We start from the raw sequence: 20,816 nt of genomic DNA, 5'->3' as shown, positions 1-20,816 counted from the left end.
ACAGAAATATTCCCATAGAATAAAGTAGTATATTTGTATCTTAAGAGAAACGTACTCATTTTTCTTTCTCTGAAGACCCTCACTCTTCTCTGTGAACGCTTTCACGGACGTTAATTTTTCCCAGGTACTTGGAATGAAAGATGTTTGCCTTTCATATTTTCTCAGCAAGGAAAGTTAAATCACTTCAAGCTTGACTGGCTGAAAGCAAAGTTGTTAAACATTGTGCTAACTCCTTTTACTTAGTGGCTCTGAGAGAGAAAGGTTTCAGTGCAGTTCGATGATATAATTAACAGAACAAGTAGTTTTAATTTCGATTTCTCTGGTCAGTTACCTTCTGCTTGGAGGCCCTTTGGCAACGGTGCGTGTTGTCCAGAGTGTGCCTGGGCTATCTTTGCCTCTTGAGGAATTTCTAGTCAGCCCGGCTAGAGTTCATGCTGACTTACAGGATGGATTACCTTGAAAGATTAAAATATATTTATAGATTATACATACAGGATCAAAGTTCTGAACACTTAGACAAAGTTGTTTATAATAAACATACCTGAATCATTTGCTGACTGTGCAACAATGTTTATTACTTGAAATATTCTTTTAAAGAGAAAAATCACGCTGTAGTCTCAGTGTAGACAGAGAAACGACAAAGATGAGTGTGAGAAACAAAAATGGAAGATGATGCTTCCTGCTAACAGGGTTTCTGTCGCTATGCCTTCCCACGGCTCGACACGCTTGTTTAACTCCCCTTAATTTTCAGCCTGCAGGGACGACGGCATAGCTGCGCAGACCAGTTTGAGAGCGTGGAAGTGAGCGTGTCGTGTCACTCGTTACCGAGTGTATTCACAGTTCTGGCTGCTAACGCAAGTCTTTGGATTTTGCAGAGATTTTTGTTTAAAATGCTTCTGGGGTGTGGCTAGTAGCTCCACGGCGCCGGCAGTTTCCTGGCAGTTCTCACTGCGGGAGGTGCTCGGTGCAAACCTGCTGCTCTCTCCTGGCTTCGGTTGACTAAAGAATGAAACTGGGGGCACACTGAATGCCACAGAATTAGGTGCAAAAACAAGGTAAATTATCCTATGAATTATTCTGCCAACTACTGATCTAAAAGAAGCCCCTGGATTTCTGTGGCAGTAGTCTCCAGACGAGTGATGGCTCCTCAGAGACTTGAAATAAATCAGCGGCAAAGTCACTCAATTCTCGTTTCCCCAGAGTGTGTTCCCACAACGGCGCAGCTCCACCAGTGCTGTTTTAGTGCCAGGGTCATAGAAGTGACTCTGAATGTGCAATAAAGTCTTTGTTTTTTGGTAACAATCTCAGTAACTCTTCCCAGTCCCTCGAGCAATAGTTTCACTGTTGCCTTAAATAAAAATTAAAAAAAAAAACCAGAACAAATGCTCATGTATAAAATCCTTACGGTGCTCTTCTCAAACCACTGTCACCGTTCTCGCCGTCTAGGCTGGAGTTTTGCTCCCATCAGCACAATAGGTGTCCCCTCTTTTTCTTTCATGTGTCATCCATTTTAAACATTCCTAACAGAACAGAGGCAAAATTAAGATGTGCTGTCTTTTATTAAATAGCTGCTCGTCCGCAGTATGTCCCCAGTAGCATAGTCAGCCTTACAAGCCTTAAAGAAATAACAAGTTTTGAGCAGTTTAGTTACTGAGCAGTTATTGTTCCTTTCTTTTGCAAGAGAAACTAGCCAGTTTTGAGGACAGTGTTTTGTAACCGAGTGTGAGCACCAAAAATCTGTAAAAATCATGGACCATTGCTAAGGAGAAAGTCTAGAAGGAGTTTTAGGAGCAATGAAGCTGGATGGGAGTGTAGGCTGCCTCTTGGAGTTGCAGCTCTTGCCTCGCTGATGGCTGGTATGAGTGGAGCAGGCATGAGCCAGCGCTTTTCATCTCCTCATCCTCGGCAGAGGAAATGGCAAGACTAGTCCCTACACGATCACCTCCCTTCTCGTCTTACTGTGGTCAGCTGCTTGAGAGAAATCTCTTTCTCCAGCGTGATGGCTGCAGATGTGTCAGGCAGGTAGGACTAACTCTGCTTTTGTGTCTTCCCCGGGAGGAAACGGTTGGCTTGAAAAGGGGGGATAGAGTGGTTTTGCACAACGCTATTGCATTTGTTAAAAAGTTGACTCCAGCCTTTTCTTAGAAGTTGAATTTTTTAACCTAAGGAGAAAATTACTCATTTAGTCTGACCACTGGCATGAACAGATCCCCTCTAACTTCATCCCATGGCACCTATGTCAAGCCCATAGCACCTGGCTGGGCTGTAAGATCTTGCATTTTTATCTTCAGTTTCCTCCCCCTGCCATTTCCAAGAAGCATTCGATAATTTTTGTGTGGTGCTTTATGAGGAAACTATTTTGGACGCACCAGAAAGGGAGTAATAACGGAGCGAGCGGTGGCAGAGGAGCCGTTGCAGGGTGCTGGGAAGGGTCTGGGCGGTGGGATGCTCTTACTGTGTCTGGGCTGGTTTGGGCAGGTGGGCAACTGTACACGGCAAGAAACTAATATGAATATTTAAGTGTCTGGGTTTCATCATTTTATATTCAAATTGGACGCTATTAAGAAAAATTAGTGAATGTGGGCACGGGTCATAGATAGGACAAACTTAGAGACAACCTGGATTTAAAAGCGTTTCAGTTAAAAGTATGCTTGCTCTTCTGCTGTTTTGTGGCAAACTGCAGAATCCACAACAGCTTTTTTATTTTTCAATTTTCATCAATAGATGCTGCTGCCATGGAGGTCATTAGCGCGCAGTCGATGGCACCAGTGCTAGGTCTGGTCCAGGGAGTGGACTGGTTTTAAGAGTCATAAAGGCTCGAAGGAGCCCAGGCATCTTGGATTCTTCTAGCCACGCTACTTCAGTGTCCTTTGGACAGTAACATTCACTAAGCTGATGGTTTTTCAGCAGAGATACGGTTTTTATTAAAGAAACAAAACCTGAAATATCTTAGATTATCACCTGCTTGGAGGGAAAGGGAATTTGTTACAATTAAACAGTCAAGCTAAACAAGGCGTCAAACACCAAATCTCAAAATGTGTCCCAAGTGCACAATTTTAATTAACACAATCCTGGTGTTCAGACTTGCCAATGCAGGCTAAAATAGCCCCGTGAGCTACAGCTTGGTGAATTTTGTGGTTCATAGTCAGCTATTAGATATGCCAATGGACGGCATACCTAGGGTCTTAGGTCTACAAGTCTTGGACTTTTTATTCTCTCTTCTACATATTTGTAACACAAGAAGCCAGAACAATTTGAAAAGCTCTTTTTTCGACCTGCTGGGAACCAGGCTGCTTCTTTTAAGAGAAGGGTATGGGTGACAACTTGACTTTCTCCCCAGTTAAGCCACTGACTCCTCTTATAGCCCAGGAGCCAGCATACATGTGATGTCACTACTGTTGTATCGATGAAGCCTCATGTTTCGTCCCTTGCCAATGTGTACCTCGGTTGTACCCACCTGTAAATTGGCCAGATTTTCCTACCTCGTTTGGGCATTATGAGGCTAAATTCTGTAGGATGCTTTGCAGCCCCGTGATGAAAGGTGCTATATAACTGCAAAGTGTTACTTCAAAAGATTTAAATAGGTCACCAGTGCATCATAACCTATATTAAAAGACTTTTTCTTATATGAGAATTTATAGAGTTCAATGTATGGTATTAATAAGTGAATTATTGAGACCCCAAAAATAGTTTTTGTTTGAATCGTATCTGTATTCTGGAAAAGTGATTAAAAACCTTTAACCTTAATAAAAGAGTACATCCTCATTTCCTGTATGATGTTGGAATCTAAGTTTAAAAGCAGAATCTCCCAGATTTTAAGGGGCGGGGGGGTTAGTTGTTTCTAAGCCAGCATTTAAATAGCAGTTTAATATCTTCACAGCAAGGCTTGGTTTTTCCCGCATAGCCATACAGCAGCTCACACTGAGTTTTGCTCCTCTGTGAAGCCTCTGGGATTGGCTGTAATTAGATCAATCCCCAGCAGAGTTTATTATACGCACCCCTGCCCCCAAACCAAATGCAGGAGAAGTGGCTGTTTGAGCGGTGCCTGACGCCATCAGCGAGCAGGAGAGTCCTCGGGACTGAACATCGCCTTTGCTCCGTCGCCCTGAAATGCCAGAATCGCCCAAGAGCCACAGTAACACAGAAACACCATCGCTGAGAACCTGAGACCCCCTTCCTACGGCGCGTGGTGTGGCTTCCAGCAAAGGCAGGGAAAGTCTCACGGGTTTCCGAGCGAGGTCCCCAAGCCTCCTCTGTGTTAGGAGCCACCAGCGCTTTACTCAGTGCAGTTTCTAAGGCCCCGATCGGGCAGCTGGTTTACACCTATTTTGAACTGTGCTGGTGCAGCCACAGCCGGCTGAGTGCGCGTGCAGCCAGCATAGCCTCACTGGGGGAAATAAGGGAAGATTGGCGAGGAGGATTGTAAACATGCTCAAGCGACTTGCAGCTGGGGTGTCGGAAAACACGTATATCACACTAATTGTTGTTCCGCCTTGTGTGTTGGACAAGTAGACCATCTGTGTTTTAGATAAAATCCCCAGGCACTTGGTGGGTACGTGGGCCCCGACCCCACACCAACCACCACAACACCCCCACGTGCAAACCACCTTTATTGGTTTCAATGCACTCATTGCTCAAGAGGATCCGCAGCTCTTAAAAGGGCGGCCAAGTTGCTTGGGGGGTCTGCGGGGGCTTCCCAGTGCCTGCCACATTGCCTGGCAGAAACCCTGGGCTCAGGCACCTTCTTGGCTTCACTTGGGTTCATCATCTGGAGTTGTTTTCCCTTTGAACAGCTTGACACCGGCTGCTGCACCGAGCAGTCCTAGCGTAGACGTCAGCCCAATTTTGGTACCAGGGGAGAAACCTGCAGCTCCTGCAAGGACAGAAAGAGGTGGAGTGCCCCGGGAGCACCGATGCTGCGTGCTGAGGGACCAAGCACTGGGCAGAGATAGCCAAGGACTTCTCCTGGGCAGAGATAGCCAAGGACCTCTCCAGACTGTGCCGGGGAGCTGGCCTGGAATGGGCTCTGCTCCCTGAATACAGCCAGCCCCTTTCTGGCTCTGGCTAGTGCTGCCGACGAACGCAGGCATTGTTCTTGGCAGAAGAGCAGACGCCTCCTGCACAGCCCCCGATGTCCTCAGCCGTGGGTGCCCTATCCCAGCAAGTCCTGACTCTTCCTACCCCATCATAGATTTATCCCTTCCCCACAGTCTTGGGTGATTCAGACCAACGCTGGTTTGGCCCTACAACAAGCTGAGTGTATAACCCCGTGCAGCCCTCGGGGATGAACCCAGCGCAGCTCAGCTCCCCTGCCCTCCCCACTCACCGATCGACTGCAGCACGGCCACAGTGCTGCCGGCAGCCACTCCTCCGTTGTTGTCTATGGCAGCTGCCGACATCATCTTGGCAGCCACGGACCCAGGGGCGATGCCGGTTGCTGTAAACCCCAGTGCACCGATGCCCGCCGGGATGCCAGCGAGTGCCAATCCTGCAGGCAGGACATCGTGGTGTCAGTGTGGTCTCTGTGACCCACATCTCCCTCGACACCAGCATGCAAGATTCAGCCTCCCAGAAAGGACAGAGGCATCAGAGCGAGGAGCGAGGGCTGCGGGGTGCAGGGATGGGGACACCCCACCCTCGGGGAGGAGAGGAGAGGCGTGCAGGGCTGCAGCAGCGGGTGCAGACAGATTTCCAGGCACAGGCCAGCGCTGTCCCCTCCCTCGCAGCTGCGCCCAGAGTCTCCCCGGCGCTCGCAGCCCCCCAGCCTGCTCAGGTCCCCCACTGCCAGCCCGGGGACAGGGCCGGACAGCGAACCCAAGCGCTGCTGATCCAACGCCAGACCCTCACCTACTCCGACAGCGGCTCCAGTGATGGCTCTTTTGAAGATATCTTCCATGGCTAAGAAGGGAAAAGGCAGGCAAGAGGGCGGGCAGGCAGCAAAGCTTCGCTCGGACGGGGCCGAGCGCGCTGTGCCGGGCAGGGCAGGGGCGGCGGTGCCGGTAGCGGCCCCCTCAGCCCGGCCTCCCCTGGCTTCGGCCGCCCCCGGTCCCTGCAGACCCCTCGGGAAGCGGCCGGCGACGGGAGCGACCCCGCTGCTCCGGGGTCGGGAGGAGACGGGAGAAGGGGCGCACCCCGCGGTGCCCACCGCCCAACCGCCCGCCCTCCTGCCCTCCTGCCCGCCTGCCTGCCTGCTCACCTGCCTGCCTACCTGCCCTCCTGCCCGCCTGCCTGCCAGCCCGCCTGCCTGCCTGCCTACCTGCCCTCCTGCCTGCCTGCCTGCCTGCCTGCCCGCCCGCCGTACCTGCCTGCCTCCTTGCCCGCCCGCCCGCCCGCCTGCCCGCCGTACCTGCCTGCCCTCCTGCCTGCCTACCTGCCCTCCTGCCCGCCTGCCTGCCTGCCTGCCTGCCCACCTGCCTGCCTACCTGCCCTCTTGCCCGCCTGCCCGCCTGCCTGCCCTCCTGCCTGCCTGCCTACCTGCCCTCCTGCCTGCCTGCCTGCCCGCTCGCCGTACCTGCCTGCCTCCCTGCCCGCCCGCCCGCCTGCCCGCTCGCCTGCCTGCCCTCCTGCCGGCCCTCCTGCCTGCCTGCCCGCCGTACCTGCCTGCCTCCCTGCCTACCTGCCTGACTGCCTGACTGCCTGTCCGCCTGCCTGCCCTGCCCGCCGTACCTGCCTGCCTGCCCTGCCCGTCGCGCCCCGCCCGTCCCCGCCCCGGGGCCGCCCCCGCTCGGCGCATCAGGACCCGGGGGAGAAGGCGGAGGTCTGTGTTGGGACGTCTTTATTTGGAGGGATCAGATACAGCGGGGGGGGGGGGGGAACGGGAGAGATGCAGGGGGTCCCAGAGGGGGTTCGGGGCGGTCGCAGCGGGGGTCCGGGGTGGGGGGTCACGGCAGACATCTGTGAGGGTCCCGGTCGGGATCCGGGGGATCACCGCAGGACGGACGCGATGGCAGCCCCGGTGGCTGTCACGGCAGCCTTCGCAGCTGTGGAGAGTCCTGTTACGCCTGAGGAAGAGGAGGAGAAATAAGCCCGAGCCCCCCAGCCCAGCCCCAGCCCCGGCATGGGGCCCCCACTGCGCCCCATTTCCCGGGGGAGCACCCCGAGAAGGGGGAGCACCTCCCAGACCTCACCTCCCCGCTGCCAGGCCAGGGCAGCCAGCGGGGCTGCACCGGGCACCCCAGAGCGGGTGGGACCCCAGGGATCCCCACTCCCGTGGCCACCCCCGGCCCTCGCCACACTGCTGGTACCTCCCGGGGAGGCCAAAACACGGGGTGCACTGCGGTGACCCCATGGGCGTCCCGCGGCACTGTGCCGGGAGCACTCACCGAGCGACTGCGCTGTGGCCACCAGGCTCCCGGCAGCTATGCCTCCGCCATTGGCTATGGCCGATAGAGACATCATTTTGGCGGCCACGGATCCGGCTGCAATTCCTGCGCTGGTGAAGCCCAGAGTGCACAGGACTGCCGGCACTATGACTGTAGCGAATCCTGCACCAGAGAGCAGCAGCGGTGACACTCCCGCAGGCACACGCGTGTCCCCAGACTGCGAAACCCTCAGCCCCGGGTTGCCCCTCTGCCACACGCGTCCCCTGACCCCGAAACAGGGGGTGCATGGAGGCAGAGCTCCAGCTTGTCCGGGACAGCCCGGAGCAGAGCGGGTGGTGCAGGGTCCCAGGGCCAAACCTCCCTAGCCGGGGCAATCAATGGGGTCCTGCGCACGGGCTTCCTGGGACAGGAGGAGGCAGTGTTTTGGGGAAGGGGCAGCACCCCCGAGAGGGTCTGTGCGTGCAGAGCAGCAGCATGAAACCCTGGGAAAGTGAATTATTTCCGCATGGTGTCAGCCATCCCCGTGCCCACCAGCACCTTACCGATCCCTGCGATTGCCCCGATGGCAGGACTAACAAAATCTGTAACAAAGGAGAGATGGAGGGCGGTCAGTCGGCAGGGCTGAAAGCCAAGGCAGCACTGCAAGGGGGTCCTCCATCCCCTGCCCGCACCCCCAGGCCCCCTCCTGCCCGCTGGAGCAGCGTGTGCCGCTTCCCGGGAGCATCCCGGCGCCTCACACCACCGGGACAGTGGCTCACGCCTTTTCAAAATGCCAGGGAATGCCCTGATGCCCACAGCCAGCCCAGGCCCTGTCCCACGAGAGCCCCTCGCCCCTGAGCCCCCCCGTGCTTCACTCAAAAGCAGAGGGGGGTTTGCCGCACACCCAGGGGCCGGTGCCCCGTGTCCCCCGCGCTGTCCCGCTGCAGGGCCCATGCCCCTGACCCCGTGAGCTTACTCATGGTGGGCTGGCCGGAGGGGGCAGCCACTGCAGTGAGAGCTGTGTCGGATCCGGTCTGAGTCTGGTCCTTCAGGGAGCAAGAACAAGAGTTTCTTCCCAGGGCGGTGTGGGCGGCGAGCGGGGCCAGCGGAGCCTTGCTCTCCTGCCCGGGCGCCCACAGCCACCACCCTCCCACCCCGTCCTGCCCCCCAAGAGCCCCCAGCCACTCCACAAAAGCAGAGCCCCCCTCCCCAGCCTCTGTGTTTCTTCCCAGCCCAGGGCTCCCTGGTCACTCTGCCAGCCCAGCGGTGCGAGCAGCCCCCTGCTTTTGTCCCCCCGCTTGGAAAAGGGGTGCTGTCCCCAAACACCCCTTATGGGGTCCCAGCTCCCCATGCCACCAACCTGTCCGTTTGCCACCCAACGAATGTGCTGATCAGTGCTGGAGTGCGCCTGCCGCTGGTAGGAGGGGCCTCAGGTGACGTCAGGACAGCAAATTTCCGAGAAACCACTCTGCTGAGTTTCGTTTTCTGTGAATTCTTGGCCCGTGTCGGTGTTTACCCTTGTTGTGCCTGGCTCTGCCGGCGCAGGAGGCGGCCGGGCAGCGGGGCAGTGGCTCGCCTGTCCCTGGGGGTCAGACCCCGGGGCTGGTCCCTGCGGGGACCCCTCTCCCCCCTGACCCTCTCGTGGGGACATGGGGACAGGAGGTGCCGGGACTGCGGTGGGGAGGATACACCGATGGGATACACCGTGACGGCTGGGGCTTTACGGAGCATTTCCCAATGGTTCAGGACCAGTGAAGCTCCGCGGTTTTTGACGAGGACTACGAGCAGCACGGAGATTTCCACTGGCTGGCGGCAGAGGTGCAGCCCCTCTGGCTGCCTCCCCTCCACCAGGCATCCTCAAAAAACGGCCAAAGCGCCATTTTGCAAGCCCCCTTTCCCCGACTCCCTGCACCCACTTCTCACCCCGAGCCCTCTCAGGGCAGGACGCAGCCAGCCCACCCGGCGGCAGCCCCTCTGGGCCGGGGCGGCGAGGACGCAGCGGGTGCCGTAGCACATGCGCCGCTGCAGCTGGTTGAAGGGGACCAAATCCAGTTGCAAGTTGATCTGGTTCCTTTTTACCAGCCCCAGGGACGCACCATCTCTCCGGAGGCGCCGCCTGGGCTGGTGCTGGCGTGGGGGTCCCGGCACGGGGGTCCCAGCCCAAAAATACATACTTCTTAACATTCCATAACGCCGGCCGACTCCATATGGGCATATGAAGAAGTATGTAGGGTTGGGAGGGAGAGGCGGGCGGCATGGGGCTGGGCATGCAGGGCACAGGGCCACCCGCCGCTCCCGGCAGCGCCCGCTGGCTCTGGGCTGTGGGAGCCTGGAAGGAGCCGGAGGCTGCAGTGAAGCCCGCAGCCGGGCAGGGGCTGTGGGGAGCACCTCCTGCCCACCCCCCGATCCAGCCTCTGCCTGCGCCCGGCCCCAGGTGCATCCCCAGTGGTGGCACTGCCCGTAGGGTGCCGTAGTGCCCACGGCCATGCCAGAGCAAGGCAACCCGCGTGTTTGGAGAGCGAGACAGTGCCATGGCCAACACGTGTGCCTGGGACGCAGAGCCTCTGCACCGGCCGGACGGCGCTCAGGCTGGCGACGTGCCCGCTGCCTGGCATTCTGGCCGGTGGCTGCCCTTCGTGGGCAGTGGGACGCTCCAGGACACGGCCGAGGCTCAGAAGTTTGGGCCTTGGGGTACCATGGGGGGCTGCACCTGTGAGGAAATGGGGTCACGGCCAAGTGCCGAGTCCCGTGAGGCCGCACGGGCCAGCACGGATGGTGGCGGTGGGTGCCTGCACTGGGAGCCGCTTCTGGATTGGGGGTCCCCCATTGGTCCTGGCTCTTGGCAGGGGTCCCCACTGCTGCTGCGGCGCTGGGTCAGGATGCACCAGCTGCACCCCCCTGGCACCCTGCCCTGCCCCAGCACCCTGCAGCACCCCAGCACCCCCCTGGGCTCCCCCTGCACCCCACACCGCCCTGTCCCCCGCCCTGCTGCAGCCCATGTGCCAGAGCAGTAGTTGCAGCTTGGTGCAGCTGGGGCCAGCGCTGCGGGGGACCCACCTCCCACACCCCCACCCGCCCTGCCCAGCTCGTTTGCAAGGCCGGGAGAAGGACCCGGGGGTCCGGGCCCTCCCCACGCCGCAGCTTTGGGCAGGGGAGGCCGGCGATGCCTGTGCCCATGGGAGGGGGGTTCAGCTGAGATCTCAGGGGCTGGAGACCATAAGGGGGCGCGGGGGGACTCCCCAGCCCCGGCACAGCGTGGCCAGGGCAGGGCAACGGAGGGGGCAAGTGTCACCACAGCCCATCCGTGCCTTGACCCCAGTGACCTTCCTACCCCTAAATTCGTGGCTGGAGCGGTGCGACGGCGAGGCGCAGGGAGCCATGCCGGGGGTCCCAGCCCTGCCCCCTCCCAGGACGGGGGAGCGAGGGGTGCGTGGGGGGCCGGACTGCAGGGCTGGCCAGGCCCGGCGCGGCTGTGACTCAGCGCCGGGAGCCGTGGCCACACGCGCTGCAGCTCTCTGCAAGGAGCCGGTGGGTGCCAAGTACGCGCTCACCACGCCGGCCCGGCTCCGCAGGCAGTGGAGACACTGCCTGGTGGCCCCCGGAGCCGCCAGCCGTCGCCATGGGGTGCAGGGCTGCTGCCAGCATGGCCACGGTCCACCCGGGATGCTCTGCCAGCACCCCGGGGCCTCCCACATGGCCAGTCCCCAAGGAGCCAGCGCTGGGGACCCCAGAGACATGGCTCCCAGGACCCAAGTCCCCAGCCCGGCAGCAGTGGTGGGGCAGAATGTGTCCAGCTGGACCAGCACCCCTGTCCCCCCCAAAAAGCAGACTGAGCGGGCATCCTGAGGCCGGAGGCTGCGGAGGTGTGCCCTCTTAACCCTTCGGGCTCCGCCAGCCCTGCAGCGCAGCGGGATGCTGCCGCACAGTTTGGCTGTAGGGGTGCAGGGGATCCCAGGGGCTGGCGCGGCTGTTGGGGTGCAGCGGGAGCCGAAAGCCGGCAGTTGCCCCCACCCCAAACCCAGAGCCAGGGCGCAGGGTCAGGGCTCTCGCGTCCCAGCCCGGTTCAGCTCCGCCACCTCGGCCGACCTTGGGCAGCCTCCCAGGACTGCAGTGCTAGAGGCACCCGGGGGCCACACGGCCCCGTCCCATGGCTCTCCCGGTGACCTTGGGGGGCCGCACTCAGCACCGCGGGATGCCCACCGCATCGGGGGCGCCCCATCTCACCCGACCCCAGTCCGGGCCATCCCTGCCCATTCCCATCACCCCTCCTTGCCCCTGCCTTGCCCCACAGCCCATCTCTGCCCCATTGCCCTCTCTGTGCCCAGAGGGTCCCAGTCATCAGCGCAAGCCCCTCCGCAGCCCTGGGGGTGGCCCCACCGCTGCAGGCAGCCCCAAGCCCTCCTGCTGCCCTTGACGGCTGCAAACGCGTCCCTGAGCCAAAGCCTCTCCCTGCCTTCGGCGCAGGGAGCTCCGCGCCGGAGCAGCCCCTCTCCCACGGCTCCTCTGTGCCCCCACACCAGCCAGGAGCCCCTGACCTGGGCAGCCCCCGGGTCCCCCACCTGCCCCAAGAGCAGCTCCCTGCCCCTGGCAGGGCAGCTCGTGGGCACCTGGGGCAAATGGCCTGGCAGGGGGAGGCGGAGGAGCCGGGGCCCGCCGTGGTGGCACCCACGCTCTTGCATGGCACCCAACAGCCCCAGCCTGTCTATAAAAGGAAGCGATTTTTTTCCCCGCTCCCCCCAGCGCCGCGTGCCCGGCCGTGCTCTGCAGTCGCTGCCTCGCAGGGCCCTTTCCAAGTTTTACTATTCAGCGCTGCCCCCCCCGGCTCATCCATCCCCGGCAAACCCACTGCAGCAGCCACTCCAGCCGCTGAGCGGCTTAAAAAATAAAAAAGAGGCCCAGCGAGGAGGTGGGAGGTGGGTACAGGAGGAGCACTGGTGGGGGGTGCCTGGGGGAGCACCCCAGCCCCTATGCTGCTGCCCCTTTGCCTGCGGGCATTGGTTAGGTGCTGCGGGCGCATGGCCCATGGAGCCCTGGTGCACCCAGCTGCAGTGGTCAGTGCTTCCCCCCATGCATGTCCAAAATACGATGCTGAGGTGCCCAGGAGTTGGGCTTCCCTTCCCGCCCCATCCCACCGGCGTGGGGTGTCCCTGCTTTGCACGGCCGAGGGCACCCTGGCTCCCTGGGGAAGGGGCGACCGGCCCTGCTGCAGGGGGGCACCCGCAGGCAGATGGGCCGGGCTCTGCCCCGCTGCGCTGCCCGCCGACCCAAGCACCCACCACCCACGACCCCCCTGCAGCCGGGACCTGACAGGGGTGCCCCATTGCCCCCCTCAGCCCCACAGAGAGTTTGCTGCCGACCCCGCTCCTCCGCCTCCACCAGGGCCGGCCCGAAGCGGCGGGGGGCCACGGTGACCCCCAGCCCCGGGGCTCCCCCCTCCCTGCCCACGCCGAGCCGCTGCCCGGAGCTGAGCACGGGGCTGCGAGCAGCAGCAGCATCCCCAGCCCGAGCGGGGCTCGGCACCAGCCGGGCTCGCTGAAGGTTAAATGCCGGCGGCGGGGAAAGCCCCGCTGCCTCCCACAGACCCCGCACGGCCACTTACGGTCCTGGAGGTGACACCGGCCGGGCGCGGGCTCGGCTGGCAGCAGTGGGCTGCGGTGACATCCGGCACGAGCACGCCGCTTCCCCGCTCGCCTTGACTTTGCCACAGGACTCCTCCGGCTCGTCCGCAGGAGCTTGCAGCATCTTCCAGTTCAGCGGGAGAAGTTCCTCGCCAGGGAGGGAGGGAGGGAGGGATTTAAGGCAGACCCTGCCTGGGATGCGGACGCCTCCGGGTGCAGGTGAAGACCCTCCGCACGCTGGGCACCCCGCAGCCCCCTCCTTGCGCACCCCGTCCCAGGCTCCGTGCCCCGGCACACAGCTCGTGGCATGCCCCGCTCTGGGGATGCTGCACAGGTGATGTCTGCCGAGAAGTCCTCTCCCTCCTGGACGAGGCTGCCAGGGCTGCCAGCAGCACGCAGCCACCTCTGCCCCCCACCGCTTGCCCTGCGTCCCCCGGGTGCCCAGTGGGGGTCCCAGAGCACTGCCGTGGGGAGAGCCAGCGCGCATTGCTGGGCCCAGCAGCAGCCTGGGGCAGCTCGGAGGGGAAGCGGAGCCCGTGAGTCGCTCAGGAGGGCGAAACCTGTCGCCACTGCAGCCGCAGGGGCTCCCCTGGGCCGGGGAGACCCCACGGGGCTGGGCATCCCCGGGCTGCCCTGGACCACCCACTCTGGGCGTCCCCAACATTCACAGGGTGGCTCTTCTAGCATCCAGAGCAGCAAAGCCCGGGGGTACAGGGCTGCTCCGCCGACCCCAGGACCCTGCCGTCCCTGGGCTCCCGCCAGTCCTACCTCTGCCTGCGGAGGGCTGGCGGGGCGAGGGGGACCCCCCGCTCGGGGCTGTGGCAGGGGCAGGACTCCGGGAGACACCTTATTGTGGTTCCCAAAGGGAAAAGCCAGAAAAAGCAGCACGGCGTCCCTCCCGCGGCGGTCCCGGCGGCTCCCTGCCTGCCACGACGCCCTCCCCACCCCGGGTGCGCTCTGTTTGCCTGCTATTTTTGGCAGCCTCCTAAGAGCTCCTCTCAGGCTATTAATAATGAGAGTGCGAAATTCGTTTGGCCTCTCCTATATAAGGAAAGGTAGAGGCTTAGAGGCAGCTAAATATACTGGCGCGTGCGGGAGCAAGCGGGGAGGCTTTGGCACCGAGTGTGGAAAAGAGATTGTTTGAACAATGGAAAGACGGACTCACTCGGTGCACGGGGCCCCACATGGATGGACGGACAGACAGTCAGAGGGGTGGATGGAGGGTGACGGTGCCCGTGGGCCTGCACCGCAGCACCCGCATCGCACCCCGATGCCCCTCGGGGCCCTGCTTCGGCAGGATGAGCAGCGGGAGAGGGGAGGAGATGCTGTGCAAAGCCCCTGTCCCCAGCCAGCCGTGCTCTCCCCAAAATGCCTACAACTAACCCACCGGGCCAGCAGCGACCAGGGACAAACACTGGGTCTGCGCCCGGCCAGGAGGGATGGGCGGGTGTCGGTGGTGGGGAGCAGGGCGGGCTGCGGCAGGGACACCGCCAACATGGGGCTGGGGTTGCTCCTCCAGCCGAGCCTCCCGCAAATCCCGGCCTCTCCTGGGGCAGTGACCAAACGCTCCTGCCCCGGCGCTGCCACCCTGACACGGCCCCAGTGGCAGCTCCCGCAGTCGGGGACCATGCCAGGGTGCCATGGTGTCCCCAGCTCCCCGGGAACCGCCAGCATCTTTGCAGTGCCCTTTGCTGGCAGGGGCTGCCCACACCCATCGTCCCAGCGACGCTGCCGCAGAGTTATTCCCCGCTTAATGAGCAGGTCGTTACCGTTACCATAAGGTGTCACCTCCGCTGCTGCAGGGGCCCCAGGCGAGGTGTGGGAGCTCCTGCCAGTGCGGCCGCCGAGGCCGGGGAGAGCCCGGCTGGAAGAGGTAAAGCAGCAGCAATTCAGGGAATCCTAATGGCAGGAAGGCGCTGGGGAGCAGCGCCAAATCCACATGGTCGGAGCAGGGACAGCACAGGCAGAGGGGTGAGAACAGTGCGCAGAGAAAAAAAACCACGCTCTTCCCCCAGGCTCCAGAAAGAGCCTTTTTCTTTTTTAACTCCTCCTAGCCACAGGCACTGCTTAGGGAGGGACAAGGGAGCCAGGGAGCTCGGGGTTGTATTTGCGGCTACACTGAGCTCCCCCGCTCCGTCACCCTGGTCTCAGCCTCGGCCGGCTGCAGCACCGCAGCGCCAGTGGCCGCATCCATGCGCCCCCTTCCCCAAGAGGCCCCAGGGCTTCCCTGGGCGGCTGAACCACCAACCTGCGAGGACGGCCACAGCAGCGGTGGGCAGAGTCCCTGAGCTGCTGCCTTGGCCATGGTCACCGCTGCCTCGGTTTCCTGAGCTGTGAAACTTCTGCAACAAAACCTGTTTTTCTGAGATTTCTCTCAAATGATGAGCCTGGGGTTGCTCTGAGGCTCCAGACCAGACCCAGACCCCCCCGGGGAGGTGATGCAGCTGCGGGCAGGAGCAGCAGTTTGCCCTTGGGGCAGCGAGAAATCCTGGCTCTCTCCCGGCGCTGCCCTGGGGCTGGTGCAAGCTCCCCCCCCAGAAGCCAAGCCCCGAGAGCCCGCAGTGGGGGACGTGGGGCTCCCTCGCCTGTGGCCACCAACCCCTGTCCCAGCACTCGCTGGGTTTCCTCCCGCTCCTCTGCAAGGAGCCAGCAAATGCTAAGTGATGCAAAGGGAGCTGGCTGGGAGCAGCAGGGAAAGGGCAGCCCTTTGGAGAGCTTCCCACAGGGACAGCGAGTGAGCAGAAGGGAAAAAATAGAGCTGGGTGACACAAAGCAGAGAGCACGAACACAACTGGAAGGGACCCAGCTGAGCACCGACGGCAGAGGGGCGGCAGGCAGGAGCCTTCGCTGCTTTGGATTTCCAGAGACAGGGGCTGCTCCCAGGCAGGTTCCTGCTGGGGGACAGTGGGGCTACACCTGCGCTGATGCCAGGCAGAGCTGGGCTACAGCATCGGGAGCTGTTTGATGCCCAGAGAGGGTTGGGGTGGCTTTATTTTGAAGGCAGCTGCTGCCGCACTTCTGGGCAGAGGAGCCCAGCAGATTTGGCTTCTCACGTCCTTAGGTGACATTGAGCAGTGTGAACTCCCCCACCACCCATGGACCACGTGAGATGCTCACGGACAGAAGGGCAGCTCTGAAGGCGAGTCTCCTCCCCCCTCTGAAAAATCCGTGTCCCGTGGTGCCATCAGGTCCCTGGTGCTAAAGTGCGTTCCCTCCAGCAGCCAGCCACAGGGACAGCTGGGCAGCCGCCTTAACCTCCTTCAAGGACTCCACTGATGAATAAATGTTCCTCTCCTCCATTAGGAGGAACGGTTATCCCAGGTGTGGGTGCAGCTTGAGCCCCGACACTGCTGCTATTTTGCTTTCGAGTGAAATCAACAGCCAGGCCCTGCCTCGGCTGTCAGGGAACAGGTCCAGGGGACTCCGTACCTGGTCAGCAGGAGACCAGGGGCAAGAGCCGTTGGGGGCTTAGGCCGAAAGTCAGCTTCAAGAAGCAGAAGTGAATTTTGGTTGTGCTAAAGCAGGGGCAGATAAACAAACCAAGGGTCAAAACACAAGCGCAGGGCCTGTAGCGTGAGGCTCAGCATCTCCTGCTCCCCATGCAAAGCACAGCGAGCAACACGTAAAGGTTGCTGCGCTGGTCGCCGAGCAAGGCGCGGACTTGGCTGGCTGTCAAGCAAGCTCTTGGCAGCCCCGTTAGCTGCGCTGGCAACAGAGCCCCAACCGCTCCAGCGGCTGGAGCAAAGGCAGCCCCTCGTCCAGCAGCACCCGCCGAGGCCCCGCTGCCGGGCACTGGGCGAGAGGAGCGAGGGAAGACTTCCAACTCTTACACAAAGAGCACAGTGGTGGTGTTAGGAACTGTCCCACAGCTGAAACTGGAGAAAGAAGCAAGTTGAGCAGCAGCAAAACATCTTCCCTGTTTATTTGCAAGAAACATTTTGTTTAAAAAAATTACTTTTAGTCTTGATCCAAGTAACACTGCAATCAACAAACATTGTTAAATCAAAGTTCAGACAGGTTGGGCAGCCCCTGCTACACAGAAGAATGAAGAAAAGATTTAAGAGCAAACTATTTTAAAACTAGATTGTAACATTTGCCTCAAACATCTTAACTAGTGTTTGAATACGTTAAAGAAGAAAACAAAATCAAGTGAAGCTGGTGGTTCATCTAACAGATGTCTCAGCTTTTAACTTCCACACACGGGTAACTTGTAGCCAGCGTCTCTAATTGTGAAATCATAATGCATAGCAATGCAGACACCTTCCCGAGCAAGGTCAGCCCCGCTCGTGGTGCTCGGGTAACAAAACAGCAGCGATATTAGTGATGCCACGGGGGAGGAGGGGAGCGTGGCAAGGGATTTCAAAATAACGCGTTTGGTCTTTGTGCACGCCCCTTGGCAGAGGCCTGCGCTACGGTGCACTAAAGCAGACAGTCCGCCCCGTCCCTGCGTCAGGGGGTTCCTACGCCGGGCCAAAAGTTACTGCCTTCAGCCTGGGAGGGTCTCCTCGTCTCCGTCAGCCTCCCAGGCCCTCGTGCTCCCACGAGGCCGGGGGGCGGTTGCTGCGTGTCCCTGTTTCTTGCAGCCCCGCGAAGGCGAGGGCTCAGCAGCACCGAGGGTTAACGTGTGGAGCGAGGAAGACGGCTGCACAGCCCGGGAATGCTAATGGGAGCCAGAAGTCTAACGGGAGCTTGCGCTATGCTCTGTCACAAACCTGCACTCAGCGATGACAAATGACTAACGAGCCAGGAAGCCGTCCTAACCGAACCGCTCGGCGCGGAGGGAACACCACAGCCCACCGCAAAATCCAGCCCTCGCGGGCGGTGCTGCCAGCTGACGAAAGCACCCCAACCCAAACGTTTGTTACCCCAGTGAAATGTAAGGACAAAGAAAATAACCTCAGCTAAACAGAGGTGCTGGCGATAACAGCTGCACAGATTTTAATTCTTCCCTCTTCCGTAACAAGAAGCCAGGCTTGCTTGAAAGCACGCTCTGCGTCTCCTGTGAGCGGTACCGATCTCCGCAGCAACGAACGCCCGATGGCCAAACCACTGCACCCAGCCCCCACCTACGGCAGGGGGGACTTCCCTGGGGACTTCCCTGGGACCGGCAGGAGCAAGAGGCTCAAAAAGCACAAGCCCCAAGGATCAGAATCCGCGAGAGTCCAACAGCTCTCCTCTAACAGCCCAGAACACTTTCAGGCACAGTCCCAGGACCACATCCGATCGATCCCTGCAGCTTCAGAACCTCATTTTCTCGCAGTTTGTTCATCTTACATCCAAATGAAGGTGACACCACGCATCAGAGGGTGGTGTCACCCAAGAGTTAAGTGCCCGGCCATCCTACAGCTCGCAACAGCGGCCGCAGCCAGCGCTGGGCCGTGCCCCTGAGGCACGCCGCAGGGAGCATCCCGTGTCAGCCATCCCCGTGTGTGGTCCCAGGCGGGCTCGGAGGGAAGGAGCCATTGGGAGAGCGGGTGCAGGAGCAGCCCGGGAAGGGGAAGCCTGGCGCGGAGCACCAGCTGTGCGCCAGACAGACAAGCCGGAGGGTGGCCCGCACCGTGACGCAGGCAAGCGAGAGGCAAGCCCTGTGCCTGGCGGAGTTGGGAGGGCACGAGGCTACTGCCTCTGTACTCGGGAGAGCAGCAGGCTCCAGCGCTGGTGCCTGAGGAAGACAGCTGATTGCCCAGAAAAATAAACTTAGCAGCAGCCATGACTACATTCAGCAAGGAAACATTCCCTCGCATTCAATAGTGTTTAATCTTCATCTAGCTCAACACAAATCAGTAGTGCAGCAATATAAATACAACCGAGGAAGTTAAAGCCTTTCGGCTTTCATAGCTCAAAAAAAAAAGTCAAGGAAACAAGTTTCCAGTTTTTAAATTAAACACAAAGAAAGGCAATAAACTGCCCACCCATCCACAGAGGAGCAGTGGCATCCTTCGTGCCAGCAAGAGGCTGACTTCTGCCCGAGGACAGGGGTGCAACTCATGAAAGCAGCACAGTGAGACAAAGGAGCGGAAAGGACCGCCACGCACCCGCCTCCCAGAGCCCAGGCAGCAGAGACACACGGCCACTTGCTGCTGGCACTCACCATGCGATGCCCTCGGGTACCGAGAATTCCCTTTTCCACTGACTAAAGGACACCAAGTGTGTACCTTGCGCTGCACTAGGAGCAGGCAGGGCTCTTCAGCCGTAACAACGTGAGGCCACTAAGCTGCCAGCCAGAGGGACCTGCCAGCTCCTGGGGACTGAAGATACCAACCCCTGTTTACTTGGGTTGTGCAAATTTTAAGGAAAAAAACAAACCACAGTATATAGTGTTTCATAACTGAGATATGGTTAATGACCAGACTCACGGACGGCTTGGCAACCAACAGAAGGTGCTGGGGCCACTGAACAACATCTCACAGCTTTGAAATTTAAGCCAGACGTTAGACAGAGGTACCAAAGGTGTGTGTCCCCTCCCGGTTCTGGTACCCAGCAGGAGAGCTTGCTGCAGGAGGGGGTCTCGCAGCCCAGCCAATTACCGCAGACAGGTCAGCTCTTCACATCTGAACAGGCACCATATCATCAACGCTCCCAGTGAGAAGACCCTGACAGTAATTTCGAACAGCTACAAAACCCTCTCCTACCTGCAAGCTGATGGAGTGTGACCATAGTGTTTAGATTCCCCCTCCTCTACACTCCAAAAGCAGCCGAGTGCATATGAAAGGACAAGTCTGAATTAAAATAGTGCTTAAACCATTAGGGAAGGTGGGAGTAAAAGAGAAGAAAGCTGTTCGACAGCAAAAGTAGCCCCGGTAGGCTACTGGAGCCTGAAGGGAGCTCAGAGCACAGCTCAAAGCACAGCCTTGACCTTCCTTCACCGATGAGCTCCCAAGGCAAGTGAGCTGGAAGTCCATGGGTGTTTCCTCCACTGCAGTCTGAGGTGGGGCAGGAGGGTCCTGTACATTCACAGTTGCTCCAAGTGGTTCTGTCCTGCCGCTCTCCAGATGCCAGCTCTGTCCTTTTCTGATGCTTCGCCTGGGGTTCACAGTTGCCTTCTCCTCCCCTTGATTTCCCTTGAAGTTCAAATTCAAGTACAACCAGTTTTAACTGAATGAAAAGAAACCCACAAAAACAAAGTTATTTTCTGTGAAACGAGTTAGCAGCGTTGTCCTAATCAAACTGGCCTCCAAAGGCCCTTGTAGGATAGGGACAGGAGTGGCCTTTCCCACCGAGCTCCAGCAAAAGGCCACCTGAGGGAAGCTATAGGATTTCCTCCCTCTGGTTCTTGGGTTTCAGCATCACTTGTCCATTGCGCAAGGAGCCATTCTGGCTACGGAGCAGTTTCCCTTTTTCACGGTCAGGCCATGTGAAGATGGCTTCATCGCTGTCCAGTTCAGACTCCGAGTGCATCAGGCTAGTGTTGAGGACCTGGGCTTTCTGTCTGCCGCCTTAGAAGGAGAGAGATTCTCAGGTTAAAAATACTTTTAAAACTGGTAACAGTTTTAAACAACTTCACCCTACTCCATTCCCCCTTTAAGTCTCCTCTCCTGTCATGTCAAAGGGGCAGCCTAATCAGACTTTCCTGTGTCTGTCATTTATTCCCTCAAATGCTGAAGCCAAAGCAATCCTGTTTCAGATACTCTGGCATGACGGAGGTCACAAAGACACTTCGAGACAGTGCAAAGCACAACAAACAGGTAGGAAAGCAAATTACGTTACCAGAAGGGGCTGTGAGTATGCGTGGGAGCTTTGTCTTCCTGACCTTGCTCGGGGCATTGCCTAGAAAGCTCTCTGAGGGCTAACAGCTGTAGTAAAGAGAATATGCAGGTGTGCAAGGGAAGTTCACTGCCTTCTTACTACCCTCCCTACTCTCATCTCTGCTTCTCTTGCCTGCAAGGGAAGAGAGATA

The 20,816-nt window shown here is 59.3% G+C and overlaps 3 protein-coding genes across 7 annotated transcripts in view; all 3 read right to left on the bottom strand.

Moving 5' to 3' along the window:
• Positions 1-4,593: 4,593 nt before the first annotated feature.
• Positions 4,594-6,023, bottom strand: LOC142092766 (interferon alpha-inducible protein 27-like protein 2A). Its single transcript, XM_075173193.1, has 3 exons — positions 5,848-6,023; positions 5,327-5,488; positions 4,594-4,873 (listed from the first exon to the last, which is right to left on the bottom strand). Exons 1-3 carry the CDS (start codon positions 5,894-5,896, stop codon positions 4,752-4,754), a joined length of 333 nt encoding a protein of 110 aa, XP_075029294.1. The 5' UTR covers positions 5,897-6,023; the 3' UTR covers positions 4,594-4,751.
• Positions 6,024-6,758: 735 nt separating this feature from the next.
• On the bottom strand, positions 6,759-9,722 carry LOC142092767 (interferon alpha-inducible protein 27-like protein 2A). Its single transcript, XM_075173194.1, has 5 exons — positions 8,662-9,722; positions 8,278-8,347; positions 7,865-7,903; positions 7,323-7,484; positions 6,759-7,001 (listed from the first exon to the last, which is right to left on the bottom strand). The coding sequence occupies exons 2-5, from the start codon at positions 8,279-8,281 to the stop codon at positions 6,925-6,927; spliced, it is 282 nt and encodes a 93-aa protein (XP_075029295.1). The 5' UTR covers positions 8,282-8,347; positions 8,662-9,722; the 3' UTR covers positions 6,759-6,924.
• A 7,089-nt stretch (positions 9,723-16,811) lies between these two features.
• Positions 16,812-20,816, bottom strand: part of KIAA0319L (KIAA0319 like) — a 35,317-nt gene continuing 31,312 nt past the window's right edge. For 4 of the 5 annotated variants that reach the window (XM_075173172.1, XM_075173179.1, XM_075173180.1 and 1 more), the window contains one exon: positions 16,812-20,355. In XM_075173172.1, the coding sequence (XP_075029273.1) occupies positions 20,168-20,355 (188 nt within the window). In that variant the 3' untranslated portion in view covers positions 16,812-20,167. The remainder of the gene's footprint in view (positions 20,356-20,816) is intronic. The other variant, XM_075173173.1, reaches the window with a different exon arrangement.

The sequence above is a fragment of the Calonectris borealis genome, chromosome 25 (assembly GCF_964195595.1).
Source record: "Calonectris borealis chromosome 25, bCalBor7.hap1.2, whole genome shotgun sequence".
In the NCBI taxonomy this organism is placed as follows: Eukaryota; Metazoa; Chordata; class Aves; order Procellariiformes; family Procellariidae; genus Calonectris; species Calonectris borealis.
Note: the sequence above shows the minus strand (reverse complement) of the source record. Positions and strands in the feature narration are given on the sequence as shown.